The sequence below is a fragment of the Thamnophis sirtalis genome, unplaced genomic scaffold (assembly GCF_051295495.1).
Source record: "Thamnophis sirtalis isolate CommonGarterSnake01/CBP01778 unplaced genomic scaffold, rThaSir2_p1.2 scaffold_11, whole genome shotgun sequence".
In the NCBI taxonomy this organism is placed as follows: domain Eukaryota; kingdom Metazoa; phylum Chordata; class Lepidosauria; order Squamata; family Natricidae; genus Thamnophis; species Thamnophis sirtalis.
Window position 1 is genome coordinate 28,217,943 of NW_028261391.1, and position 26,148 is coordinate 28,244,090.

The 26,148-nt window shown below is 36.8% G+C and overlaps 1 protein-coding gene across 2 annotated transcripts in view; it reads left to right on the top strand.

The window, feature by feature from the left end:
- Positions 1-26,148, top strand: part of LOC106538574 (phospholipid scramblase family member 5) — a 51,997-nt gene that overhangs the window by 20,762 nt on the left and 5,087 nt on the right. Inside the window, exons 2-6 of one of the 2 annotated variants that reach the window (XM_014053091.2) lie at positions 16,456-16,541; positions 16,654-16,731; positions 19,753-19,895; positions 25,115-25,157; positions 25,667-25,887. In XM_014053091.2, the coding sequence (XP_013908566.2) occupies positions 16,719-16,731; positions 19,753-19,895; positions 25,115-25,157; positions 25,667-25,887 (420 nt within the window). In that variant the 5' untranslated portion in view covers positions 16,456-16,541; positions 16,654-16,718. The other variant, XM_014053090.2, reaches the window with a different exon arrangement.

A 26,148-nucleotide genomic window follows, 5' to 3' on the forward strand; every position in this document is an offset into this window, starting at 1 on the left:
CCTTGTCTATCTGTCTGTCTGCATGCATGCGTGCATACATGCATGCGTGTGTGTATGTATGTGTGTGTGTGTGTGTGTGTGTGTGTGTGTAGGTATATTTAGTTATCCTCTGTATAGCAAAGGAGCTGTTCTCTTGACAATCTATTTTTGATTTTACTTTGTTCCACATTGTCACTGAAGAAGAAGCACGAAGGAGGCTGATTATGGCTATTTCATCCATCAGTCAAGCATTGGATTACACAGGACCACAAGTCCTCCGCTGACTTCTCAAGCTTTATCCCTAAAAGTTGCCACTAGGTTGTAATGTTTCCTGCGTCGGAAGGACACATTATTATTTATAATCATAATGACCGTATAACAGGAAGCTTGGAGGTCTTTTGGCCCAAACCCTTTCCTGCTCAAGCAGGAAATCTTATACCATTTCAGGTAAATCACAATGAAGTCATTTATTTTAACTGTAGTAACATTTTCAATCAAATCAAATTTTAGTTTAGTGTAGTCAATGATTTGACTAATGAGAAATTCATTGATTTAAATTTGTAGTCATCTGTTAGAAGCTGCAATACAAATGTACATATTTGTTTGGTGCCATGAACCATGTAATGTCACTTAATACACACACACACACAGAGAGAGAGAGAGAAACAGAAACATTTCTTTAGATGCCCATGTTTAAATTGCAGTCTAAATATTACAACTAGTAACTGATTAAGTTCATAACTATTTCATAAAGTTACCTGAAGTAGGATTCTGAAGAGGTGAAGCAAAAGATAACTTTCATGACTCAGACCATCAGATGGGCAGTATCAAATTCTCTTGAACCACGGATATTAAGAAACACAATGCTCCAGAATAAGGGTGAAAATATTCATGCAGTGATACCTGCATTTTTTTTTTACCTTAAATCATTGTTGTTGTTAGTTGCAAAGTTGTGTCGGACCCATTACAACCCCACGGACAACATTCCTCCAGGCCTTCCTCCCCTCTACCATCCTCTGGAGTCCATTTAAGCTTATGCCTACTGCTCCATGCAGCCACCTCATTCTCTGTCATTCCCTTCTTCTTTTGCCCCCAAACTTTCCCAAGCATTAGGCTCTTCTCCAGTGAGTCCTTCCTTCTCACTACGTAGCCAAAGTATTTGAGTTTCCTCTTCAGGATCTGGCTTTCTAAAGAGCAATCATGGTGATCTCCTGTAGGACTGATCGGTTTGATTGCCTTGCAGTCCAAGGGACTTGCAGGAGTCTTCTCCAGCACCAGAATTCAAAGGCCTCAATTCTTTGGCAGTCAGCATTTCTTATTTCTTACTTTCACAGCCATACATTGCAACTGGGAAAACCATAGCCTTAAATCAAATTAGGTTACAAAGATGCAATTTAATACTATTACAGAGATACTACAGCTCCACATACATGTCTGTTTTTTTGTATCCCCTCCCTTTTTTATTGTGAGCCGCCCTGAGTCTCTCGGGAATAGGGCGGCATACAAACTCAATAAAAAACTAAACTGTTTGTCTGTCTATCATCTATTTCTTGATCTCTGGATTGCTGAAAATTTGGGAACAACATGTGCATCATCTTCCCCACAAATCATCTACTTTCCTTTCCTTGCTTCTCTACTTACTGCTTCCAATAGAATTAAAAGAAATGAATTGGTTCCTCCCCTGCCCTCCCATGAACTTTGAAAAATGAGAAAAGATAGGTTTTGTGTCATTTTGATAGGTGAACATGTTGGTTTTATTGATCTTATTTTATTTGAGCCTGTCTTTATGTGCTTCTTTAAATGGATTTTGTTCTTACTATTGCAGTTACTTTGCAATCCACTGATCATAAATAAATAAATAAATAAATATGATAAAATGTGTTGCTGTGAGTTACAGAGAGCTCTCAAAGAAGCAGATTATGTAAACCCATTTCTGTCTGGATTTATTTCCAGTCATGGAAATGACATTAGTTGACAACACTTTGGAAGACAGACTCAAGATTCAGAAGGATATTAACAGACCTAAGCAGTGGGCTCTACCCAAGATGTTGTTCAATGGTTAGAAAAGCAATAGAAAAAAACAACAACTCAAATGCATGGGTATAGAATGGCCAGTACCTGGCTCAACAGTAATAATTATGAGAGGGATCTTGGTATTCTAATGGAGCAGTCTGTTCTCAGAGTGCCACCCGACTACACAGGGAAGCCACTAGTCTCCAATGGATGGGAGTAACCAGCATCTACGCTGCAATCATGACCGAGGTCCAGCCCCGATTAGACTGGGTGCATGATGTGGTTTTTTTTAATCTGTTCTTCCTCCGTTTTTTAACTCTTTACTTTTTAAATTTTATTTTCTGTAAGCCGCCCGGAGTCCTTCGGGATTGGGCGGCCTATAAATTCATTAAATCAAATCAAATCAAATCAGTTTCAACCACAATAATACACGGGTAAACCATTGATACAAACTGAAGGAAAACTGCTTCAAACTCGATTGCAGAAAATGCAATTTCAGCAACAGAATGGTCAGTGCCTGGAATGCTCTACCTGACTCCATTGTTACAGCCTCAAACCCTCACAGCTTCAACCTCAAACTGTCTTACCGTGGACCTCACCCTATTCCTAAGAAGTCCGTAAAGGGGGTGTGCATAAGCGCACCAGCATGCCTACTGTCCCTGTCTTACTGTCCCCATTTATCTGTATTTACTTCCTTTGTTCATGTTTCTGTTCATAGCTATAACTTCAGAGGTGGGTTCTGGCCAGCTTTACTGCCGGTTTACTCAGGCGCACATGCACAGTTCAATTAAAATTATTCTGTGCATGTGCAAAAACAAGATGGTGGCGGTGACAAACGGATATCAGGGAACCGGTTCGAGGGCGTGTCAAGCCTGGGTTGCTGCCAGTTCCACCAACCCAGGCCGCCATACCACTACTGATTCGGCCAAACTGGTAGGAATCCACCTCTGCTATACTTGTTATCTTGTACATGTTTGACAAACAAACAAACAAACAAATAAAATAAAATAAAATCTAATAGCCACTGAGCCTCATGACCTCCATGAATTGTATTAATTTTTTGAAGCATGCAGGAGAGATGAAGGAGGCAAGGGTATACAAGCAAAGTTTTTCTAGCAGTCTTTATAGAATACTCTGTCCTGAAGATTAGATTAATATTTTTATTATTGGTCTCTATAAAAGGCAGGACTTGAATGGCTTTTTTTGGAGAATGAATGGGCACCACCACACCTACAGCTTGACCAGTGTTTATGTTTCTATTGGGTTTTATGTTTTTATCCTGTGTGTAGATTTTGGTGCTAAGAGCAGATTAACTAGTAGGAACCACTTATGTTGTGTCTTAATGGATAGAAAGAGAATAGTGAATTTTAATTGGTCCAAAGTGTAGGAAAGCCCATTCCACCCCAATAGTTAGGACAAAAAAATTAGTTCCAGAGGCAGAAACAAAGGGTTGAGGAATTGGGTCAAATCACAGCAATAAATTATCTGTGCCAAAACAGGAGAGTGAGGCCTTGGTCAAATGTTCCTCTGTGGACAGATCCTATTAATATATGGAATGTACATGCCATGCTCCAACCTTATTGGGGAAAAATTATATTTTGAGTCTTGGAAACTCATTTCAGTGTTTTTGGTCCTGTTGCAGCACCTAAAGCTTTCAGGCAACCATGTTCCTTCATGTTGTCATTTAGGATAAGAGAACTTCAAGAGGAAGCATGATTCAAATAGGGGAAAAGGTATATTGGTGACATCTGCCATAGCTTGCAACAATAAACTGTTCAAAAAGTACATGAAAAATGCCACATTGGGTAACATCTATTCTCAGTAAGCTAAACCTTAAAAGATAAATACGACAACTTTTATCCTTTCTTCTCCCTTCTTTCTTCTATTAAATGCATTTAATACAATAAGCACACAAAATTTGCTCAGGACAAATTTTTGTTCTATCAATAAAGTTACCTGTCTCTTTCATAAATGCATTTCTTTACTTGGTGGTTGAGTTCAATTGACCTATAATGTAGGCGAAACTCTCCTCCCCTCCTCCACAATAAATGGGAGCCGGGTATGTTCCAGTATTTCTGCTTGTTTATTCAAAAATTCCTGATCAGATCTGAAAATCTTGCTGAGAGCAGAAACTTTTCCCTGTGGGTTACACATGGGAAAAAAATAAATAACAGGACACATTCGGAGATAAATTAAGGAGATAGGTTTGTCTCTTGTGCATTTCACAGTATTTAATGGGCAATCCTGTTCCTTGTACTTAGGAAAAAAATGTTCAGGGATTTGCCTGGTAATTTATCAGTTGCTTACTGACCACTGAATTTACCAGGTATCTTCAGACAGAGTGAACCTGCTGTGCTGGGAATGCATCAGCACCATTTGAACCTGCTATTCATTCTGGTGGAATGTTAATGGAAAACAGCCAGTTGAGCTGATCAGTGCAAAAGGTTCCTTAACAGACTATATAGCCTTCTTTTTGTTATCTGCATTAATGGCAGAGAAAACATTATGAGGAATGAACTGATGTGATGTCTAGCAGAAATAACTACTGCAGGGGAACAGAATAATATCATCAACATGCCATCAGGAAGATATTTGAAAGGAATTAAGCACCCAAAAATAAAACTTTTATGAATTAAAAAAGATTACTCTGCAGCTACATTCAATAGTGTCTCTAAACATTGCTATTAAATGCAGAAAATAAATTGGATGGAGACTTTTAATTCCTTTTATTATTTTTTTAGGAGATGAAATGCTTTATTACAATTAAACTCATCTGAAACTTATTATTCTTTCAGTATGCTAATTAATAGAGTAAGATCATGGAATTGTTAATTAAAATACAACACCTCAGGGAAACTGAAATTAATTTTGATGTCCTAATCGAGCTACCATTATGTCATTAAATCTTCCCAATACTTTGTTTGTTTGTTTTAAAAAAGAGATGTAGTCGGTTTTTTTTTAATGTAGTTTGCATTTGCAATAGAACTGTAGAATGACACAATTTTAATGTGGATAAATGTGATGAGTCAGTAGAATTACAATTGTGGATGCAAGAAGAACAGAAATCTTGATAACCTAACAGTAAATCATTATCTACTCTTAACAGACCATTACTCTTAGCAGACACTAAGTTTGGAGTCCATACTCCAAATGGGACAATGCTATGCTAAGTCCTGAAAATTAGTGGTCTTGGGACTTCCTGCAGAGAATTCTCTGGAGTCCTGATATTGCTAGAACCCAGGTCTTTCCCATGACTTCTTTGCTGTCTGTTTCCATATTTGGGTATTTTAAGCACGTCAGTCTCCTGAGTCTCTTGTATCCAGCTATTATTGGTCTTTCTGCATAACAGTATTAATAGGGATTTCTAGTTATTTTTTTCTTGAGAACGAATACAGTTTTAAGTTCAAGGATGTGTTTATAACATTTGTCATCATTTCTTCCTCAGTCCATTAACTTGATCTTGTCCTTAAGATGTAATTTACTCTTTGGTCCTAACTTAGATTTCTTCCATGGGTTTTTTGTTTTTGTTTTTATTATTATTATTATTATTATTATTATTATTATTATTATTATTATTATTATTTATTATTTATCTCAACCTAACAGAACCTTTTGTGGTAATTGCATAAAATTAGACTCAAGAGCCAGTTTGGTGTAATGGTTAAGGAGCTGACCTAGAAGCCTGGAAATCATGAGTTCTAGTCCCACAGGCATGAAAACCAGCTTGGTGACCCTGGGCCAATCATCCTAAACCTAACTCACCTCCCAGGATTGTTGTTGTGAGCAAAACAGAAGGAACATGTATTATGATTACGCTGCTTTGGGTCACCAATAGAGGCAGGTTAAAAATTAATTAATTAATTAACAATTAGAAATATGGATTTTCAACATGGAAAGCATGGATTTTGCCATTGAACTACTTTATTTTTTTTAACCAAATTCCTATTGTGGCCCAAGGTTAAACAATCCTCCAGACAAAGAATGTCTCTGATGCTCCTTCACATCACTCAACTTATTGCTTTCAAAAATAATGTCTGATTCTTCTAAAAATTGCAGTACTTATTCATGGTTGATCTACACTTGATCCCAATCAAGAGACTGAAAAGAACTCTAGCACTTAAGGAATTTGATAACTCTATGCATTAAAAACATGTTTTGTTAATTTTTATTAGAACAAAAATGCATCTGATTGGAAGCTTTAATATATAATTGCAGTTTAATTGGAGAAGAAATAGATTTATAAACTACATGACAATCTGCACAATCATAAGGAAGGCATGTGTGAAGATATTTACTGGTAGATTTTTGTATTTCCTCTGCCATAAACTATTCAGCATGCATGTTCATTGGCATTGACTCACTGCTGCTTCCTTAAATTTGGCCTCTAGGGCCCAGATCCTGCTTGTCTATCTCTAAAGCCAGTGCTGAATGATTGTCCCTTTAGTGCAGGAACCTGGTTTGTTCTCTATGGTTTTTTAAAATCTAATTTCCTTACCATTTGCCATATTGCTTGGAGATTATAGGAATATAATGTCCAAAACATCTAGAAAGCTTTAGTAGCCTGTCCTTGCCATAGGATGATAGTATATTTGGATTACAAAGGGACACAAGAAGTTGTTAGCAGTTCTTTTTTTGTCTACAACATTGAGAAATGGCTGTGCATTGCATTTAAAGTTGGGGTAATCTTAAAAGAGTAACTATTCTGAGGATTAAACTGCAAACCTGATTCAATAAATATTTGATAGAGTAAAAGCCAATGGTCAGCTGATTCTCTTAGAAATTCCAGAACTCAGAAAAAGCCATTTTCAGACCATAATCCTTTTTATGACATTACAGAAGATGAAGACACAGCAAAAAGTTTTCCTTCGCTAAAATTCATTACGATTAGTATGTAGGATTTAAACATTTGCTCTTGTTTTGCCCTGCCATTTGAAATCTATGGTTAAATTATCACTGTGACCTAGTTCTTCATTTAAGTTAATTGCCAACATAAATAGTGAATTAGCTATAGCTACTAAGAAAATTTGCAATAAACTGTTAATTGTTATTTTAAAGATTTTCTTCTTTATGTTTTGCAAGAAGTCCTGATTTCAGCTCCAAACAAAGATTTTTATTCCTTCCATGATAAACTATCAAGAACATGCTGTAAAAAGCAGTGAGTGAGTTATGTGAATTAAATGCAGCTAGCAAAAATCAAAATAATGGGGCATCATTTACAATTATTAGACTATCTGCAATACCTCTGCAAACAGACTAACATAAGTGAAGTTACTATACACACCAGGTAGAGGAAGAGAATCAGAGAAGGCAAAATACAGGCAAATCATAAAACACTGTTTTTGCTAATATTTTTATCCTTTTAGATAAATATGACAAGTTATTTGCCAGAAAAAGGGAAAAAATAGTATTGTGGTAGGAACCTTTTTAAGAAAGCAATAGCTTCAAATCCAGGATAGCTAACAGACTGTTCACAACTTGAACTAGATAGAAACAATCGGTGGCTCCATTTGTTGCAAAAGGAATAGTTTTATTAGAGATCAAGTATATTGCAATATTGCAATATTGCATAGCCAGAACTGAGAATCAAAATCACTAAGTTCTGCTTTGCCCCCCACCCACCCATTTATTGTCTCACATTGTAACCAATCAAGTTAATGCAAGATGTTTTCAAAACAGTCTTTCCAAGTGCAGGTTGGTAAGCAGTTCCCTCTTTCTTCCAGCTGGGTGACCTTGAGGCACCATATCAAGATAGTACAGCCTCTACTTTCTATTTCCCAAGGATAGTACAGCCTCTACTTTCTTCATTCCTCCCTCCCACAATCCATGGCAGTCTGTCCCCACCTAGTAGCAAAGCACATAGGTGACAGCTTCATGCATTTTCTTTACATTTAGCTCTTTTAAAAACAGTATGGTTCAAAATGGCAAAACTCATAAGCACTCTTGCTTAGAGATGAGTGAACCAGGGGTGGATTCCTGCCAATTCTAACCTCTTATATAGAAGAGGTTCTACAAATCTACAGTGCCATTTAGAACTGGTTCCAGCTCCCTCCTCCCGCCTGTCCGCACATCATCAAGATGAAGAGCGAGAGGAGGAATTCTGGGAGTTGAAGTCCACAAGTCTTAAAGCTGCCAAGTTTGAACACCCCTGGGGTTTTTTTCCTAAAGGGTTAGGGGTGCAAGAGTCTTGTAACTTGACAGCTTGTGTGCTTCAAATGCTGGAGTTTCTGAGCCAACATTTTGGTTGCTAAGCAAGAGCATAGTTAAGTGAGTTTCATCACATTTACAAGTTGGCCATGCCCACTCAGTCACATGGCTGGCAAGCCACTCCCACCCAGTCACATGGCTGGCAAGCCACTCCCACAAAGCAGGCCACACCTACAGAAGAGGTTCTAAAACATTTTGAAACTCACCACTGGAGTGAACCCTTGAGATCTTAGTATATGACTGAGAGAAGTGCCTGTAAAAGTGTTTGCAGATAGCAGAAGGACTAGCCACTGGAATCTCTTTGAATACTTATGATTCAAGAAGTATGCTGCTTGCTAGGCAATATGAAGAAAGTGGGAATTAGAATCATTCCTAGTCATACCACAGCAACACTAAAGGCTCTGTAGAGCAGACACTCCTACTTTGCAATTCATTTTACGTTGTATGGTGGGATTTCATCAATCTGCCTCCCAAATGTAAGGTTGCATCCTATTCGTATTATATCCCCCTTAGTTTTAGTTGTTCTTTAATTCTTATTTTGGCAGTAAGAAAAAAGATCCTGGTTTGATAACATACCTTTTAAATCAAGTTTGTACACAATAACAAATGTAATCTGCATCATGTCCCAAAGGCACTTTTTCAAGAGGCAACTGCACTTTCTTGTTTTTCTTGGAAGGTGTTTTGTTTCTCACCCAAGAAGCTTCCTTAATTCTGACTGAATGGTGAGGAACTGAAGAATTTATATTCCTTGCAGATAGCTGATCATTTGCATTCTTTTAGAAAGTAATTTAGGCCACTTGGAGGTTTGTCTGTGTCACCTGAGTAGCCAAATGGGTGTGGAGCTTTCCCTGGAACTGCTGAAAGGACCTTGCCATGGAGCTTCACTCTCTGCAGGAAGTGACTAGGTAGAACACTTGACAATTCTATTTTTGAAAGTCAATAATCAAAGCAAATTATCTGAACTCACAAAGAATGGTGAAATAAATATATAAAACCTAGTTTTGCAATTGTAAAGGTCATTATTTAATTTTTTAAAAGCACAAAAAAGAAAAAATCAAATAACCCAACTGTTTAAGTCAAGAGTATCAGCTAGTTTCCTATGGGACTCATATTTTATAGTCCTTGGATGTCTCTAAACTTCAGTACTGAAATTTAACTTCATGCGTAGAACAAGTTCCTTCCAGAAGTTCTGAATGCCCTAACACTGGAAGTCTTTAAGAGGATTTTGGATAGCCATTTGTCTGAAACAGTATGGGGTTTCCTGCCTAGGCAGGGGGTTGCACTAGAAGACCTCCAAGGTCCCTTCCAACTCTGCTATTGTATTGTATTGTATTGTATTGTATTGTATTGTATTGTATTGTATTGTATTGTAGAACAGAGAACAAAATAAGCAGAGGTGTTTATCATGCAATAGGCTTATGCAATCTATATTAGTTTAATAACATTGCCTCTAGAATAATAAAAATGTTACCCAAATTTCAGATTTTCATCCCCCCAGTGATGTTGTAATATCATTACCCGATTCTGTGACTACAGGTGTTATTTTTTTTTTAATCCTCTCAGAAAAAATTGCACATGCCTGCTTTAAAAGTATTTTATGAGACATATTTTCTCACTTCCAAATAAATAAAGCCAAATGGAAGATATTTCCCAGAATAGTTTAAGTGGAATTGAATTTGATATTTGGTACTAGTTTAAAGTTCATATTTCTGAAGTTTTGCTTTTTGAAAATTATATACTTCTATGCTCTGCTGCTATTATTAGCCAAGAATTTCTGGCTGCAATCCTGTAATTTATCAACTGAAGGATTGTGTGAAAGTGATTGTGAAGAATTGTGTGAAAGTGCTGATCCTCCAGTAGAAAGACATTCTGGTGAAAGGATAGCAATTATCCCCAAGGAAAAGTCTTCAGAAACCTCAGTACTTCAGGTCACTGGTCATTAGTGCCAGCTTCTAAAATCAAATCATAGATGGCTTTGATAGGAAAAACTTGTGGAAGTTAATTACTTAGTTTCATAGGAAACTATGCAGTAAAAAAAGATAATTTGCATTCAGAAATAAAACGTATGTGATTCTTTTGTGGAAGTTCATCTGTTGGATATATTATTGTCAGGGTTCCAAATAGAATCCTAAATTAGATAAGAACCCAAGGCTACAGATTCTTCAAAGTCCCAATTTATTAGAGAAGCCATGGTGGCACATTTGGGGGAACCCGAATCTGAAAGCTTCCAGGTTTTCCCCCACCCAGTTGAAAGTTCAAGACTCTGACTCAATACTCACAAGTCCATCACATGGTTCAAACAGTTACTGCCACGAAGGAAGGTTTCTCCCATCCACATCTGTCCAGGTGCCGGGGTAAGATGATGAGAAAGAATGTTATTTTGACTGCATATCTCCCATGCTCCACACAATTCCGCCTCCCAGTTTCCCACAGTAGAATGTGTGGCAGGCTTGACAGCTACATTATTTACAAAACAGCTATGCCTATATGATCTTCTCTGGCAATCATAATAATACAGAGAATACATAAAAATTCAAATTTGGGTGAGAAACCAGGTAGTTCTCAACTTACAACCATTCATTCAGTACACATTTGAAATTCTAAGTATATCATGAAGTGGGATGGTAAGCACTTTAGGAACAATACAATGATTATTAAAAGTCACTATGGATTTCTCAGTAACAAGTCCTGACAAGCTACTCTTATTTCAATTTTTGATAACTTTCTGTATAGATTGCGGTAATTCAGCATATATAATGTATCTTGACTACATTTAATATTTCATGAAAGATCCCATACTAGCAGGCACCTAACTTGAGCGATAGAGATATAGATGGTGGTAGATGTTCATTAGTGACAATGACAAAAGCATAATTTCACACTGGGCAGCAAAAGGCAATGAGAAACCAAAGCTGTATTTTACCAAGAAAATAACATGATTAGATTATATAAATATTATCTATGTTATAGTGCTAGATGTTGGGCTTTCAGGAAGAGCTGAGAATCTTCTGGAGTGCTAACTAATGTTTATGAACACTTTAGGACATCTAGTTGCTGATATAGCCACATCGGGAAACAAGTTCCTAAACTGCAAAGGCAGAATTACAACTAGAATCAAACATCTGGTGAGAACTGGATAAATTGCCTAGAAGAACAATCAAGATTTAGTCCACACTCAGACACAAAAGTCCCCAATCTTTTAGAAACCATCAGAAATAGTTAACATTTTAAGAGTGCATCATAAGAAGGCCAAAAGCTAAAGGTCCACAGTGGTTAGGATGTTCCCTCATACCTGTTTTAATCCCCCAGAATAGATAATATTAATACAATACATCTTTACTTTTTTGTAAGAGAGAGGTAGATAAATTTACAAAGTAAGAATGAGGATATGGTCACTCACAAGGTTTATTTTCAAATCCTTTGTGTTGTGTGTGTGCATATATCTCCCAATTAGTTTTGCTTTTTGGAACGAGCTCCCTGTAGAGATTCGTACCCTCACCACCGTCCAAGCCTTCCGCACAGCCCTGAAGAACTGGCTCGCCCGTCAGGCCTGGGGATAAGGATAGTTACCCCTCCCGAATGATGAATGTATGTTGTTTACCATTTTAGTATATGTCTCTATTTTGTTGTCTGTATCCCCCCCTTCCTAGTTTTATGTGAGCCGCCCTGAGTCCCCTCAGGGAAAAGGGTGGCCTACAAATTCTAATAAAACTATAAAACTATAAAACTATAAACTATTACAAACAAGTTTACTTCTCAGCAACACTTTCAGAAATGATTTGCCACTGCCTTTTGAAAGAAACTGGCTAGGCCAAAATCACCATAGGTTTTGTCCCTAAGGCTGAACTAGAACTCAATGTCTCCCAGTTTTTTTACCCTAGTACCTTTAACCCCTACATCAAAATGCCTCTCAAGACTATTAGGTCTATATATAATCCAGTAGTGTTCTTGGAAATTCAGATAGTCACACTTTCTTTTGCTGTGTAACTGCTTCCTTCTATTATATTTACAATTAAAGTAGCATTTGCATGTATTGAAAACAGACTGGGGTAGTTGGCCTAGGAAGTACCAAAAGAACTGTGCCTAAAGCAGCTAAAATGTTATATATGGATGAACCTACAAACATACTTGAAAAACACATTATGCTCTCCCTAATTGTCCAGTTAACCAAGTATTGACAACTCTTTCTTCTCATCACAATCTTTTAACTGTAGATATCAAGTGTTAATCTAGTACTTCATGTAAGACATGTACCAAGCTATGATCCCTTCCTTTTGCAGTTTAGGCTATGATTGACTGGACTCCTATGTAAGCCTCTATTGAAACTATTTGACCCCAGGCATGAATGGATCTTAATGTAGAAAATGGGCAGTTAATTTGATCTGGAATCGTTTGGAAGCAGTAGTTATCTTATAGAATAGACTGTCGACATAATAGATCTTGAACCAAAGTTTATTGAAGAAAACAGGAATATGGCTGAAATGAGAGACAGTGTATTATAGCTTTCTATATCCTCCTTGACAATGGAGCTTTTTGTGAGTGCCAAATGTTTTTGGAAGTCTAGCTGAACCAGGGAAGCCATTGTTGTGGAGATAATCTTCTTCTATCCTCTACCTTATAAGCAGTAAACGTGTTCTGAAAACATAAAAGGGTAGTATTATTATTGTAACTATTTTAGAGAAAAATATGTTATTGAAAATGTCTGGCATGACTTCAGAAGCATAATTGTCTTTCTTTTTGTTGTGATCCACTTTCCCTATTACACAACTTTTCCCCCCCTCTTCTCCATTTTGATCATAATGTTTGGTCTTTCCTTCAGAAGAAGGGCCTTTTTATGTGGCAAAGAGATTTGTTACTTCAATTTTTTACACTTGGTTTTGTAGACTAGCAGCTTCTTTTACTGCACACAGAGACCCTCCAAAACCGTGCAGGCCAAAGCAATTTACTTTTCTATTACTGATCATTTGTCAAAAAGCAAGCCTACCATTGGAATAAGGTAAGAATAAAGAGAGAAATCATTTTGGAAGGGGGAAAAAATAAACATATTGACACTCCCCACAATTCCTATACTGGTCTTTATTTTTACATTATCTTTGCTGAAAAAGGGGAAAAAAGAACCTACAGCATGCTTGAAACAATCAAATGAGCATCAGCTGCCCATGATAACAACCATTCTGACACCTCAAATTGTAAATCACTCCATTAGGAAAACATGTTTCAGCTGCAAATCCCATAATAAGAACCTTCTCTGTCTGTGCTGAATGATTCTGATAGATTGAGAGGCTTAGGAACAAAGCTTACCGAGGAACCAATATTCCCTGACTTATATTAAGTGTAATACAAAAAGGTCAGTTTTTGAACTGGATCCTTAAATGCAGCTTGCACAAATTCATATATAACCTCTCATTTGATAGGCCATTTTTCCCCAGTTATAGCGAATAGTTTACATATGTTTCATTACATTCGGCAAAAGCAAATGAATCCTCTGCTCTTCACTGTTGTAAACTAAATCTGGAAAAAAATTCTTTGGAAAGACAGTGTACAAACTGTTAAAAATATATAATTGTTTCAAATTGATCCTATATTTCCCAGCTGATTTTTAAAAGAATTAATTGAACATTAAAAAATATGGGAAGGATCTGATTCGTTGGTTTAATCCAAGCAAGTCTTTTTAGCCTGTTTTTTTTAAAAAGACATCCTCTTTTGAAATAAAAATGATATTGAACTTGTCTCTTTCCTCTTGTTTGCACTTTAAATTCTCAGACCAAATCTTATACTAATTCTAGCCTCATCCTTCTTTTCTATATAATTTCCTCACCAAATATCCTTTCTCAAGAGAGATTAATCTAAGGTTAGGTTGTAATAGTCCAACTTGAACAAACCTTTGAGTTTTCCAAAATGGGGAGTTGTTCATGTTTCTTTCTTCTGTTCCTTTTTTTATTTATTATTAAATTTAGTTTCCTTTTCCAAAGCATTTAATGCAGGAAGAAATTTAAACCATCTGTCAAACTGTTTTAAACTTATGCCTTACAATAGAGAATTAGATGGAGGTTTCAGCTGCTCCACTCTATCCCTTCTGGGGCTTCAGATGTTAGGATTCCTGATGTCAAAAACAGCCTGATCTGGAACATAATTCTAGTTCCTGGCAGCTTATACGCATGATGGTGAGAGATCTTTCTTGTTTTTTTCTTTAGTACTTGGTGTTTATTGGGATGCGTCTTCAGAATTCCTTTTTTATTAACCAAAGAAGGAGCGAAGAAGAGGAACAATAAAAAAGAGAGGAAGAAATAAAGCAAAATGACAAACAGCCAGCTAGCCTGTCAGATAAGGCAGATGAAGTCCATCTCTTTAGGAAGGACAGGGACTGCTTATCACATAAACAAAGATTGTCTAATGCCTTCTGTTTATTTGGGGGATAAAAATATTGCTTCTCCTCTTAAAATATGTCCACGTTGTTGGACCAAAGCTAAGAAAAGAAAAGACTGATGTAATTACCTAGAGTCTCAGATGAAAGGTTGGGGTTTTCAAGGAGAAAAAAAAAGTATTAGACATTTTTACAGAAAATAAACTGATAAATATGTATTAAAAAAAAACAGGACTTTTTAAATTGTTTCTACATGCTATGTTAAAAGCCTCATTGTTTTTCTCCTCTCTTATTTCTATATGCAAGGTCAGAAACTGTATATACTTCAGCCTTTTATGCATAGCTCAGATTGTGCCACATGATATTCTTTTGGGGTTAGAAATATAACTATAAAATCATGTTCCGTCTATTTACACCAAATAATTAAATTTTATTGATGTGTGTGTGTGTGTGTGTGTGTGTGTGTGTGTGTGTGTGTGTGTGTGTGTGTATCAGGGACATGGTGGCTCAGTGGTTAAGATACTGAGCTTGTCAATCAGAAAGGTCGGCAGTTCGGCAGTTAGAATCCCTAGCACTGCATAATGGGGTAAGCTCCCGTTACTTGTCCCAGCTTCTGCCAACCTAGCAGTTTGAAAGCATGCAAAAATGTAAGTAGAAAAATAGGAACCACCTTTTGTGGGAAGATAACAGTGCTCTGTATGCCTTTGGGATTTAGTCAAGCTGACCACTCGGCCACAGAGACATTTTCGGACATCGCTGGCTCTTCAGCTTTGAAACGGAGAAGAGCACCACTCCCTAGAATCGGGAACAACTAGCACATATGTGCGAGGGGAACCTTTATATTTACCTTATGTGTGTAAACACACACACAAACACACATGAAACCCTTCTTAAGGAGTTTAAATATTGATCAGGGCTTCATGCTTTCTTTTAATGGGACCTACTAATATATTAGCTTTCTGTAAAAATGTCTAATTTGTCATTAATCGTTAAAATGTGTAGTCAACACATCTTATGTTGCATAGAAATGTTTCCAACTGTCTTAATATACTAATGTATGGCATAAGTAAAGTATCCATCAATCTTGAGTGGAATCTTGTACTAACAAATTCTATAAATTAAAATTAGTGTATGTCCTGAATTTTTCAGTATATAAAAGGATGAATCTCAAGCCACAGGCTATTTTTCTGAATAAATGGGGCAAAAGGCTTAAACTGTAGTTTTGCCATCAGCCACATGAAAATACAATTTAGACATCATTATCCTGAGCAACAACTAAAAAGACATCATAAAATGAGCTTGAACATGTATAGATAACTATCAATGTTAGTTAACAATGACTTTCAACCTGCTGGGATTTACATGACAGCCTTTTCTTCTATTGCCCTTTTTGTGGTCACTTGTGAATCATGGCTGTGTGAGTCAGACATGGACACAATCACCATGGCAACTTGATTATGAGTTAGAAATATAAGCTGGCAACTCAAGGTTATTTTTTTCCTAATGCTTTTCAGATGACCATTAGTTTTATAATTTAGTGTCTAGATTCTGAAGAAATATCTCTGTATCTGAATTCTATTTCCATTGCAAGACAAGCAGTTTTCTGTGTATGATTTTCTTCTGCCAAGGAACAATCTCCTTTGATAAAAGCTGACTGACAGGCGGATAAACCTCCATCATACACGCACATTTTTCTTCTGTTCCCATAGAAAACATTGTGACATCATCTTTCTTTAATTCATGCATCTTAATATTGAAGTAGATAGCGGATAATGTAAAAGCAAAATACAGCATACGATATGCAAGTGAGATTTAATCCCATAGCCATTAATACAACAGCTAGTTTGTTAAATATGATTGTTTATGCATCCTCTTTCTTTTCATTATTCACACAGATGCAGAATTCTTTTTCTCAAGTCCAGGCATTATCTCCCCCTGTTGCTCATACCAGCAAAATGCAGGAATCAGTAATATAAGAAAGGTGATGTGTTTCCATGCTATTCTTTTGCAACCTGACTTGAAGTAGACAGACATTATCTGAACTTTCTGCATGCTGTGCTTTTCCCCTTTCCCCTTCTGTCTTTTGCAACCAGGAAACACATTTTTTTTCTCTTTTCTTTAACCCTGATTACTTTGAAGAAGTGATCCAGGCAGCTTCATGGCTTCTCAAGGTAAGTGCTGATATATAAAAGTATAAAAAGAAATAATACTCATATAGCAATCAGTAATATGATTAAATGGGAAGGTGAAAGTCCATTTTAATTTCTGCTCTGAATGGAGGTAGACTAGAATGGGATGTCGAGTAAAATATATAAATTTGAATCTGCATATGTCTTCATAGGTATTTGATATTGATTATACTACACTGCCTGCTCTAGTCTGCAGGTATGTATCGGTGCTATTTATTCAACAAGAGGAAAACTCAGAAATGTCAGGCTTCCATTAAAAAAGGTTTGCATCCTTCAAGCACACTTCACCTGAGAAATCTCACGTCAGCAGCTCCTGATCATTCTGAAAAATGCTTGAGAAAATTCCTGCTAACAAGATTCTAAAGGACAATTGAGTGCAATCAAACTGAAGGGTAGTTCATGCCATGTCTTCCCTTTAGTCTGAGACAGCTAACTTCTCATTAAAGGTGAAAATTGCAGCTTGGCTGAAAAGCCTTTCAAATCTCTCTCTCCCCACCACCACCCTCCACCTTCTTCTTCTTTTTTTTTAAAAAAAAAAGAGTGTTACACTTAAAAATGAAGTCAAATTTCTCTCTTACACCTTGCAGCTTGTCTCTTTAAATAGCATGTGTGAAAATTTGGTAGAGGAGTTCTCTAGAAGTATTCACAAGTTCACTCCACTCTCTTCCCATCATGGAACAATCATAGATGAAATGCTTCATTAATGCAGTCTTCAAGCCTGCATGATTTTTGTTGCTTGCGCCATGAAATCAAAATACTTTCATCTTGGCACTTTCTAGTTCCCTCAAAAAGGTAGTATTTGTGAAATGGAAAGAATTTGGTCAACCTCCTGGGGGAAAAAATATATCCAAGTAGCTATTATAAAACACTCTGAGGAATGAATATTCTTATTTATGTGCTAAAAGAAGAATTTCACTATGTAATATTTCAATTGTGTTAGCAAAATCAGGCTCCTAGCAGCTATCCCACACCAAATTATATATCAATTTTTAAAATGTTGATTAAATCGCTTTATTTGCAGTTTAAAATATTTTAAGTGACTAGAAAGCAAAAGAAATAAGATCTGCAGATTGAGAAAACAACACAAACTATGATTCAAAAGATCCTCATTTTTCCACTAATATTTCCAGTATTCCCAATTCTTGGTTTTGTGGAGTTAATTTAAGTCCAACTGAGAGGAAAGACTCCACTATGCTTGAACTTTTCACTAATAAAATCTCCCAGTAGTTCATGTAACACAGGTTTTGGCAACAGCACAACCCAGTGAGGTAACATGATGCAGGAGAACCAATGAAATATTTACAATCCAGTTATGCATATTTAAAGAGAAAGAGAAATTCAAAGGGATTCTTTTCCCTTCCTGTGGTCTTAAGCCTTGAAGGAAAGCTGTGGTTGCAATAATAATTAAGATCCCAATACAATTACAGAGTGAAGGACCAATGCATGCATTCAAATAAAGAACTGTAAATTCATCTCAATCTATAACTGCAAGAAAGATGAATTTAACTTTTCAGTCCAGAATGAAAAAAGATCATCATCTAGGGTCTCTTCAGATGAGCTCTTGACCTCTTTTTTATTTTTAATTCAGGAAAAGTTTGAATGGCAACCAGAATATGAACTGTAAAAATTAGGTAAAATGTGACTCCTCGGTGTATAATGATGTAGATAAGAAATTGGTAGCAAGAAACAAAAAGTTAAAGACTTTGTTACTTTAGACACAGATAATGCGTATGTAGGATTCTGACTAGTAGATGGTGATAGATTTACATATGCCTGCTCCATATGTGGTCCTTTAAAGAGTGGACCACAGGTTCCTTCATGTTTCATTATTGATCATGCTGATGTAAAAAAATCAGAGCCAGTAATTATCATGGTATGATGACAGTGATGTAAATAGCTGATAACTGATTGATTTCATGGCTATGATGTGTTCTGTAAACAAGCCATAGAAATAGAGTGAGAATGAAAAACAACATATATGAATTCCTTTGGAGCATAGAGGGATTGTGCACGCTGGTAAGAATGTTAACTTCAGGATATCTTATATTGTCTTCTGTTGCTCCTACAGGTAGGGAAAGGGGACAGAAAAAAACCCTTTGTGATTCATTGTGTTACATGATTTACCAATTCTACTTCCACAGAATTTATATAAAATATGTTTATGCCATCCTTTATAAGTCTTTGAGGGAGATGGATGGTTATTGTATTTCTTGGAACATACATTTGTATCAGTGGTGGGTTCCGGATCCCATCGCAATCGGTACCCTGCAAGGGGGGGTGAGCGTCCACCACGTACATATGTGCTGCGCACCCACCGCCTGCAATCCTCCAGATGCTCAGCAGAGTGTTGCACAGGCGCCATATGCTCCGTGCACGTGCGCAAATGGCCTGGTTGGGTCAAATACAGATAAGGAGAGAGGGTGGGTGGGCCCTCGGGAAGAACCATACCGGAACGGTACATGGTGCTCCCAGCAGGCACCGGTATGCCAAGGTGGCACAGTGGTTAGAGTGCAGTACTGCAGCCACTTCAGCTGACTGTTAGCTGCAGTTCGGCGGTTCAAATCTCACCGGCTCAAGGTTGACTCAGCCTTCGATCCTTCCGAGGTGGGTAAAATGAGGACCCAGACTGTGGGGGCAATATGCTGACTCTGTAAACCGCTTAGAGAGAGCTGAAAGCCCTATGAAGCGGTATATAAGTCTAACTGCTATTGTTAACAGCTGTAACCCACCACTGATTTGTATGTAGGTTTATCTTAACAATAACAAATACTTTTATCAACATCATGTGGGTAAACTCCAAGGAAACAAATGTTGAGAATTCTCATTTTTCTGCACATTTTTTGTGACTCCAACTCTTAGTCCCTTGGTTCAAGACCTCCATAGAACAACTACGTGTATATGATCAGGCTACGTGGTTTTACATTTAATGGTATATATAATTGTTAAAACGGGAATCCATTCTCATTCCTAACGTAAGCATTCTGTTTCATGCAAACGCTGCAGGCCCAGTTAATAAAACCATGCAAGATCGTCTTCCAGGTTCTCTGCACATGCTTGAAAAAGCAAAGCCTTCAGAAACAACCATAACCTGGAAACAAACCCGACTTCCATCTGGTTTTCCACCTGGTCTGGAATACTTAAGACAGGTCCTGTTCCCATTCCAAATAATAACTATAAAGTTATAATGTATCCATTATGAGCTCCTGTTTTACAATGTATTTCATGTTAACAAAAGTAATTGTTATGCCTTTTGTATTTTTCTACCTATAGTACAGTGTTAAAATGAATATCCAGATTTGCTACTTATACTTATTCCACTAGTATATTTTTTTTAAAAAAATGGATGTGTTGTCTACAACAGGTGTCCCAACCCCTGGTTCACAGACCAATACCAGTCCAGGGCGGTAGTGGAATTAAAAAAAAAATACTACCAGTTCTGTGGGCATGTCTGTGTGGGCATGGCAGATACTGCAAAATCTCCATTCCCTCCCCACCCCACTAAGCTGCTCTCCAGCTCTGTTCTCCTGTTCAGGGCAATAAAAGAAGATCGGCTGGGAGGGCCATGGGCAGGGCCTGCCTATTTACCGGTTCTCCGAACTACTCAAAATTTTCTCTACCGGTTCTCCGGAACCTATCAGAAATGGCTGAATACCATCTCTGGTCCAGGGCCTATTGGGATGAGGTTCGTACAAGTGAGGGTATGGCACATAAATCTCCATTTGCACATGTGTGGGATTAGGTTGTGCACCTGAAACTACCCTTTCTTCTGCCACCGCCATCACCACCACCGGTCTGTGGAGCCACAAAGACTGCTCGACAACAATAGTCAGAAAAACACATTGTTATTAAAATATACACTTTAAGAAGAAGGGAGGATTTATTCCTACTTATTCAAATGGTTGTGTTTTTATAGTCCTGTATCTGTCTCCTATTACAGAAAACTTTTCTTGTTCTTCATCTTGAAAACTCCTAGCTCTAACCTTTATGAATGCACCACCAAGGTTTTTTTTTAACGTTTCTCTGTCCCATTTGACTCAGAGTAATGAAAATAGGTGGAGTACCAGAATCTTGTAAATAACTGTAGTGGCTTACAAGTGAGACCAAACAAAATCTGCTGGTACACTTCCCAAAAAGATTTGTGTAGTTCAGCAGTGGTGTCCATCTCTCAATTATTTAATGATTGAAGGATTAAAACTATTTTAATCCTTAATCTATAAGAATTGAAAACCTGTAAAAGTTTTACAGTGTACTTATCACAGGCTCTTACAGAATACTGACCCTTCCATTTACAATCTAGGATAAAATATAAGCAGTTTATGATTTAGCCTTTTCTTCCCCAAGTCTATGCTGATATTCACATAAGGGCAAATGTCTATGTTTTTATTTTTTGCAACATAAATGAATGGATTTAAAAGCTGCATCGTTATCATGACAACAAGCCTGCTTTCCAATACTTCCATAAATCCTGGCAGGATAAATGGAGATGTGAGGAGAATTGAGAGAAACCAGAAGTGAAGTGGTTAAACTGCAAAGAGAACTTGTTTTACATGTCAGTAGAAATAATAGATGAAGATGATGATCCAAGAGATGGGAAAACATATTGGCTGGGGAATTCTGGGAGTTGAAGTCTACAACACTTAAAGTTGCCAAGTTGGAGAGCCACTGATTTAAACAATATGTAAGCATTCCACTAGTGTACTAAAATGAATGTCTGGGAGTACTGCCTGTTTCTTTCAGGAATTTTGCAGATGGTTTATAAAATATGATCTGCAAATAAGCCCCTATATTCCATGGTGCTTTTCTCTTTATCGCTTTTAACTTTCCCCAGTAATGAGGAAAAAGACTGGAACAGGAATATTATTTTTTGGAATTTTTTTCATGGCAGCATATGGCTAAAATTGGATGAGAAACTGCTAGGGAACCCCAAAGCTGTAATCTAGGCTGGAAAGTCAATACAATTTCATGGAAGAAAGCAATAGCAAACAATTTTCCCATTTCTGCCAAGAAAATTGCATGGATATTGTTGTAGCTATTGGAGAAAGGTCCTGTTACTGTTTTTTTGTATCTTTCAAATTGCAGAGATGTTTTATGTCCTCCAGAGTATTTCCTCTTCCCTCATGTCTTCTTCAAGCAAGGAAACAGCATCCCTGGAACATAACAACATTTCTTCTTTAATAAATATCGGGGATATGTCCATAATGCTGAAGTCCCAGAAGAGTAAATTATTAAAATTTGCCCAACAAAAGAGGCTAACATAATGTGAAATCCTTTCCTTTTGCTTATAAGGAAATAAAATGTGGCAATAATAATGAAGGACAGTTATCTTGCTACTTTATTTGTGCATATATGTATAGGTGTGTGCATGTGTGCATCTTCACATCAGAGTTGACTCCCCTGCTGTTTTCTTGCAAGGTTTTTCAGAAATGTTTTGTCACTGCCTTCTTCCTAGGCCAGAGGATGAGTGACTGGCCCAAGATCACCCAGTGAGATTTCATGCCAAAACCAGAATTAGAATTCACAGTCTCCCAGTTTTTAGCCTGGTGCCTTAATCACTATACCAATCGCACTATGATTCATTTGCTTTTAGCTTAACAATTTGAATAAAGTCTGCCAAATGTGAGTTTGTAAACCTTGCTTTATGAAATCTGTGAATCCAGTCAATTGTGCATTTCTGAAGAAGCCATAGTATAATTTAAAAAGTCAATAGATCAAGAGGGGAAAAAAGCGTCTAGCCATTGAAATTATAATTCATGTGGTAGTCGCCTAGTCTGGAACAAATTCAGGAACAAATTTGAATGTTGCCAAACAAATCAAGCAGTTTTTCTAGCTAATGTATTAAAGTGATTAAAGAAAACTAAAACAAAACCCAAAGGGCATAAAGAACAGGTCAAGAAAAAAATGCATCAAAATGTCAAAGAAACTGTGATGTAACAGTTGTCAAAAGAGACAGTCTAATATTAGTTTACAACTGGCTCTTACTGATTGGGCTGATGTTCTTATAAATAGTGAAGTAAATCTTGCACAATTGATGTTTGGCCATGTCAGTTGTTGATTCTGAAGCTCTTTTTTCTAATGAAGCAACATAACTATTTCCATGTTCTGTTCTTTGCAAAGTTTATGATGGAAGGGCAAAGGTTTAAGGAACTATATGATTGTTATCCCATCTAACATTCTGCTCCAGGCTCAGATTTATAGAATGAAAGAGTCTAGTTTTGAAGTTTTCTACAAAGCACAACTTTTGATTTGCAGCTGGACCTAACTTGTGAAATCAAATTCAAATTATGAAACCTTAGAATGTCTGTCACACCATCACTGCAGTTTGATCTAAGACTCTGTGCCTAGCACTATCAAATTTGATCAAACACTTCCAAATACTCCATGAAAAGTGTTGGTAGAAATCCTGTTCAGTCATAACAGCATAGCAGACTCCAAAACCTTCTATCATTAAATAATGAGGGTTGGACTTGGATTTTTTTCCATATCTTGAGAGAATAAATTTGTTCAATGTCAAAAGTGTTTGTGTCAGTGACAGTGTTGTGAAAGATGTGTCTCTTCTTTCTGATTAAGTTTCTGGGTCTGAATAATAAGTTCCTCCCTCCTCCCATTAAATGTCACAGCCCTGTAAAAAAATGTGTTGCTTCTGAATGATCACTTGTTTTAGAGATCCACGAGTCATTTCAAGAACTGAAATTATTGTGTAATGCAAAATTTTACTTGCTTTCCAATTTAAATGGAAGAAAATCAATGTGTAATTCATCACTGCAGCATATTCTTGGTTTTTCTCCAAGAAGGTTTTCTTGGTGTAATATTGTTTCCTCTGGGAATTATAAGCATAATAAAGAGACTAGCTCTGCTCTTATTTATTTTTATAATCAGGCTGATCTTTATTAGAGTCCTCATCAGTATAGCTAGAGACTCAAGTGTCATGCTCACTACCACCAGCTAGTAATAATGTGGAGATAAAAGGAGGTTTTTTTACTGTTTGACTCTACTTAATTTTAGGTGTTCCATTTTCACTTTCCTCGCATCATATATGAGCAGAATTCTTATAGAAATGATGCTGTATGTATGTCTGTCTGTCTGTCTGTCTGTCTGTCTCTATCTATCTATCTATCTATCTATCTATCTATCTATCTATCTATCTATCTATCTATCTATCTATCTATCTATTTAGAGTTACAACCCCCGGTATGCCCAAATATGGGAGGAAGTTCACTACTTCCATTCTCTGTCCATCGGCTCGTCACAAGAGACCATCCAGACAGAAACCCAATATTTTTACTGTTGCCTTTGTTACATTTTGTGTTGTATTTGTGCTGATTTGAGTCCCCCTTTATTTATTTATCAGCACAAATACAACACAGTATCTATCTATCTATCTATCTATCTATCTATCTATCTATCTATCTATCTATCTATCTATATGAAAATATATACATACATACATATATACATACATACATACATACATACATACATACATACATACATACATAGTGTCACAACCCCTGGTATGCCCAAATATGGGAGGAAGCATACTGCTTCCCTTTTCTGTCTATCAGCTCACTCTGGGAGCCATCCAGGCAGAAAGCCATTTTTATGTTGCCTTGTTACATTTGTGTTGCATTTATGCTGATAAATAAGTAAAAAGAGACTAGTATAGATCTATTTCAAGCTATTTAGCTCTCATCAGCTAGCCATACACTTACTGAGAATCGAACCTGGGTTGTATTACATATTAGGTAGTTATATTAGCCACTAAGCCATAGGCTCTCTTTCTTTACCAGCTAAGTCAGGGAAACCCCTGATATGCCCAAATATAGGAGGGAGCATACTGCTTCCCTTTTCTGTCTAGCCAGAGTGAATTCATATACAGAACAGGGAAGCAGTATGCTCCCTCCTATATTTGGGCATACCAGGTGTGTGTGTGTGTGTGTGTGTGTGTGTGTGTGTGTGTGTGTGTGTGTACATATGCATATGCATATGCATACGCATACACACACACACACACACACACACACACACACACACACACACACACACACACATATATATATATATATATATATATATATATATATATATATATAGTTTTTTATTTTTTATGTTTTTTATTTGTGCTGATAAATAAATAAAGGGAGACTAGTATAGATCTATTTCAAGCTATTTAGCTCTCATCAGCTAGCCATACCCTTACTGGGATTTGAACCTGGGCTATATTACATACTAGGCAGACATCTTGCCTATTTCTATTAAACATTGAAAAACTGTTTGATTTATCAATGAATGTAGTTGACAAATATGAACTTCTTTAACTCTTCTCAGATTTTCAGTGTTCTCAAGTTATTTCTTCACTTTTGAACAGTTGGATCAGATCATTATTCACCAGCAAGTGGAACTTCTTCAAGGTATTTGAAATATGGATTCTTACATTAAATAGAAGATGGTCAAATTTATCTATTTCTGATTCATGTAACTTTCTGCATTTGCTACGTTTTAAGCAAGTGGTTGGTTTTGTCACATAGTTTGCTTACAAAACTAACTATATGCTTTTCTCTCACTAAAACCAAGTGATCTTGAAAAACATTAATACACCAATGCATTCCTTGAATGAATCAGCTCATGTAAACCTCAAAGAGTTGTATCCTCTGTGATATTTAGCCGAAGAAAATATTAGGCTACAGAGTTCCATATGATGCTAATATAATTCTTGGGCTGCAGTCTATTGTATAAGGAACATCAACTACTGCACACAACTGGAATATGATTTGTGCTAATGGAATGAATCCAAAGCTAATAATATAACCTCATTTTCTGTAGGCTATTAGGTAGTTGAGACATCTAATCTAAAAAAGAGTTGGCTCAGCTCTAAATGTAAATACAGCATTGTTCAAAATGTCTATCCCTTTGACTATAGTTATACTCGGAACTGAAACCTGCAGTAAATATGAGATAAAAAATCACATGGGGCAAAGAGTTTATTATGCTGTGGAAGAAAATGGTTTCTTTGATCGGAACTTCTGTGCACCATTACGGTCTTTCATCATAAGAATCACAGACAATACTGGTCAAGAGGTGATCACTGTGAACAGACCTTTAAGATGTAGTAGCTGTTGGTTTCCATGCTATCTTCAACAGGTTTGTAATGTTTAAGAATAGTTTAATTAAAGAGTAACTGGATTAATTTGACTATGGAGATTCTTAGTCATCCAGGTCATGGTTGTCACAAAGATGCTTTTTTTCCAAGTGGCAACTGGACTTTCTGGTTTTTCTTTGAAGACATTTTATCTCACCGGCTCAGGGTTGACTCAGCCTTCCATCCTTCCGAGGTGGGTAAAATGAGGACCCGGATTGTTGTTGGGGGCAATATGCTGACTCTGTAAACCGCTTAGAGAGGGC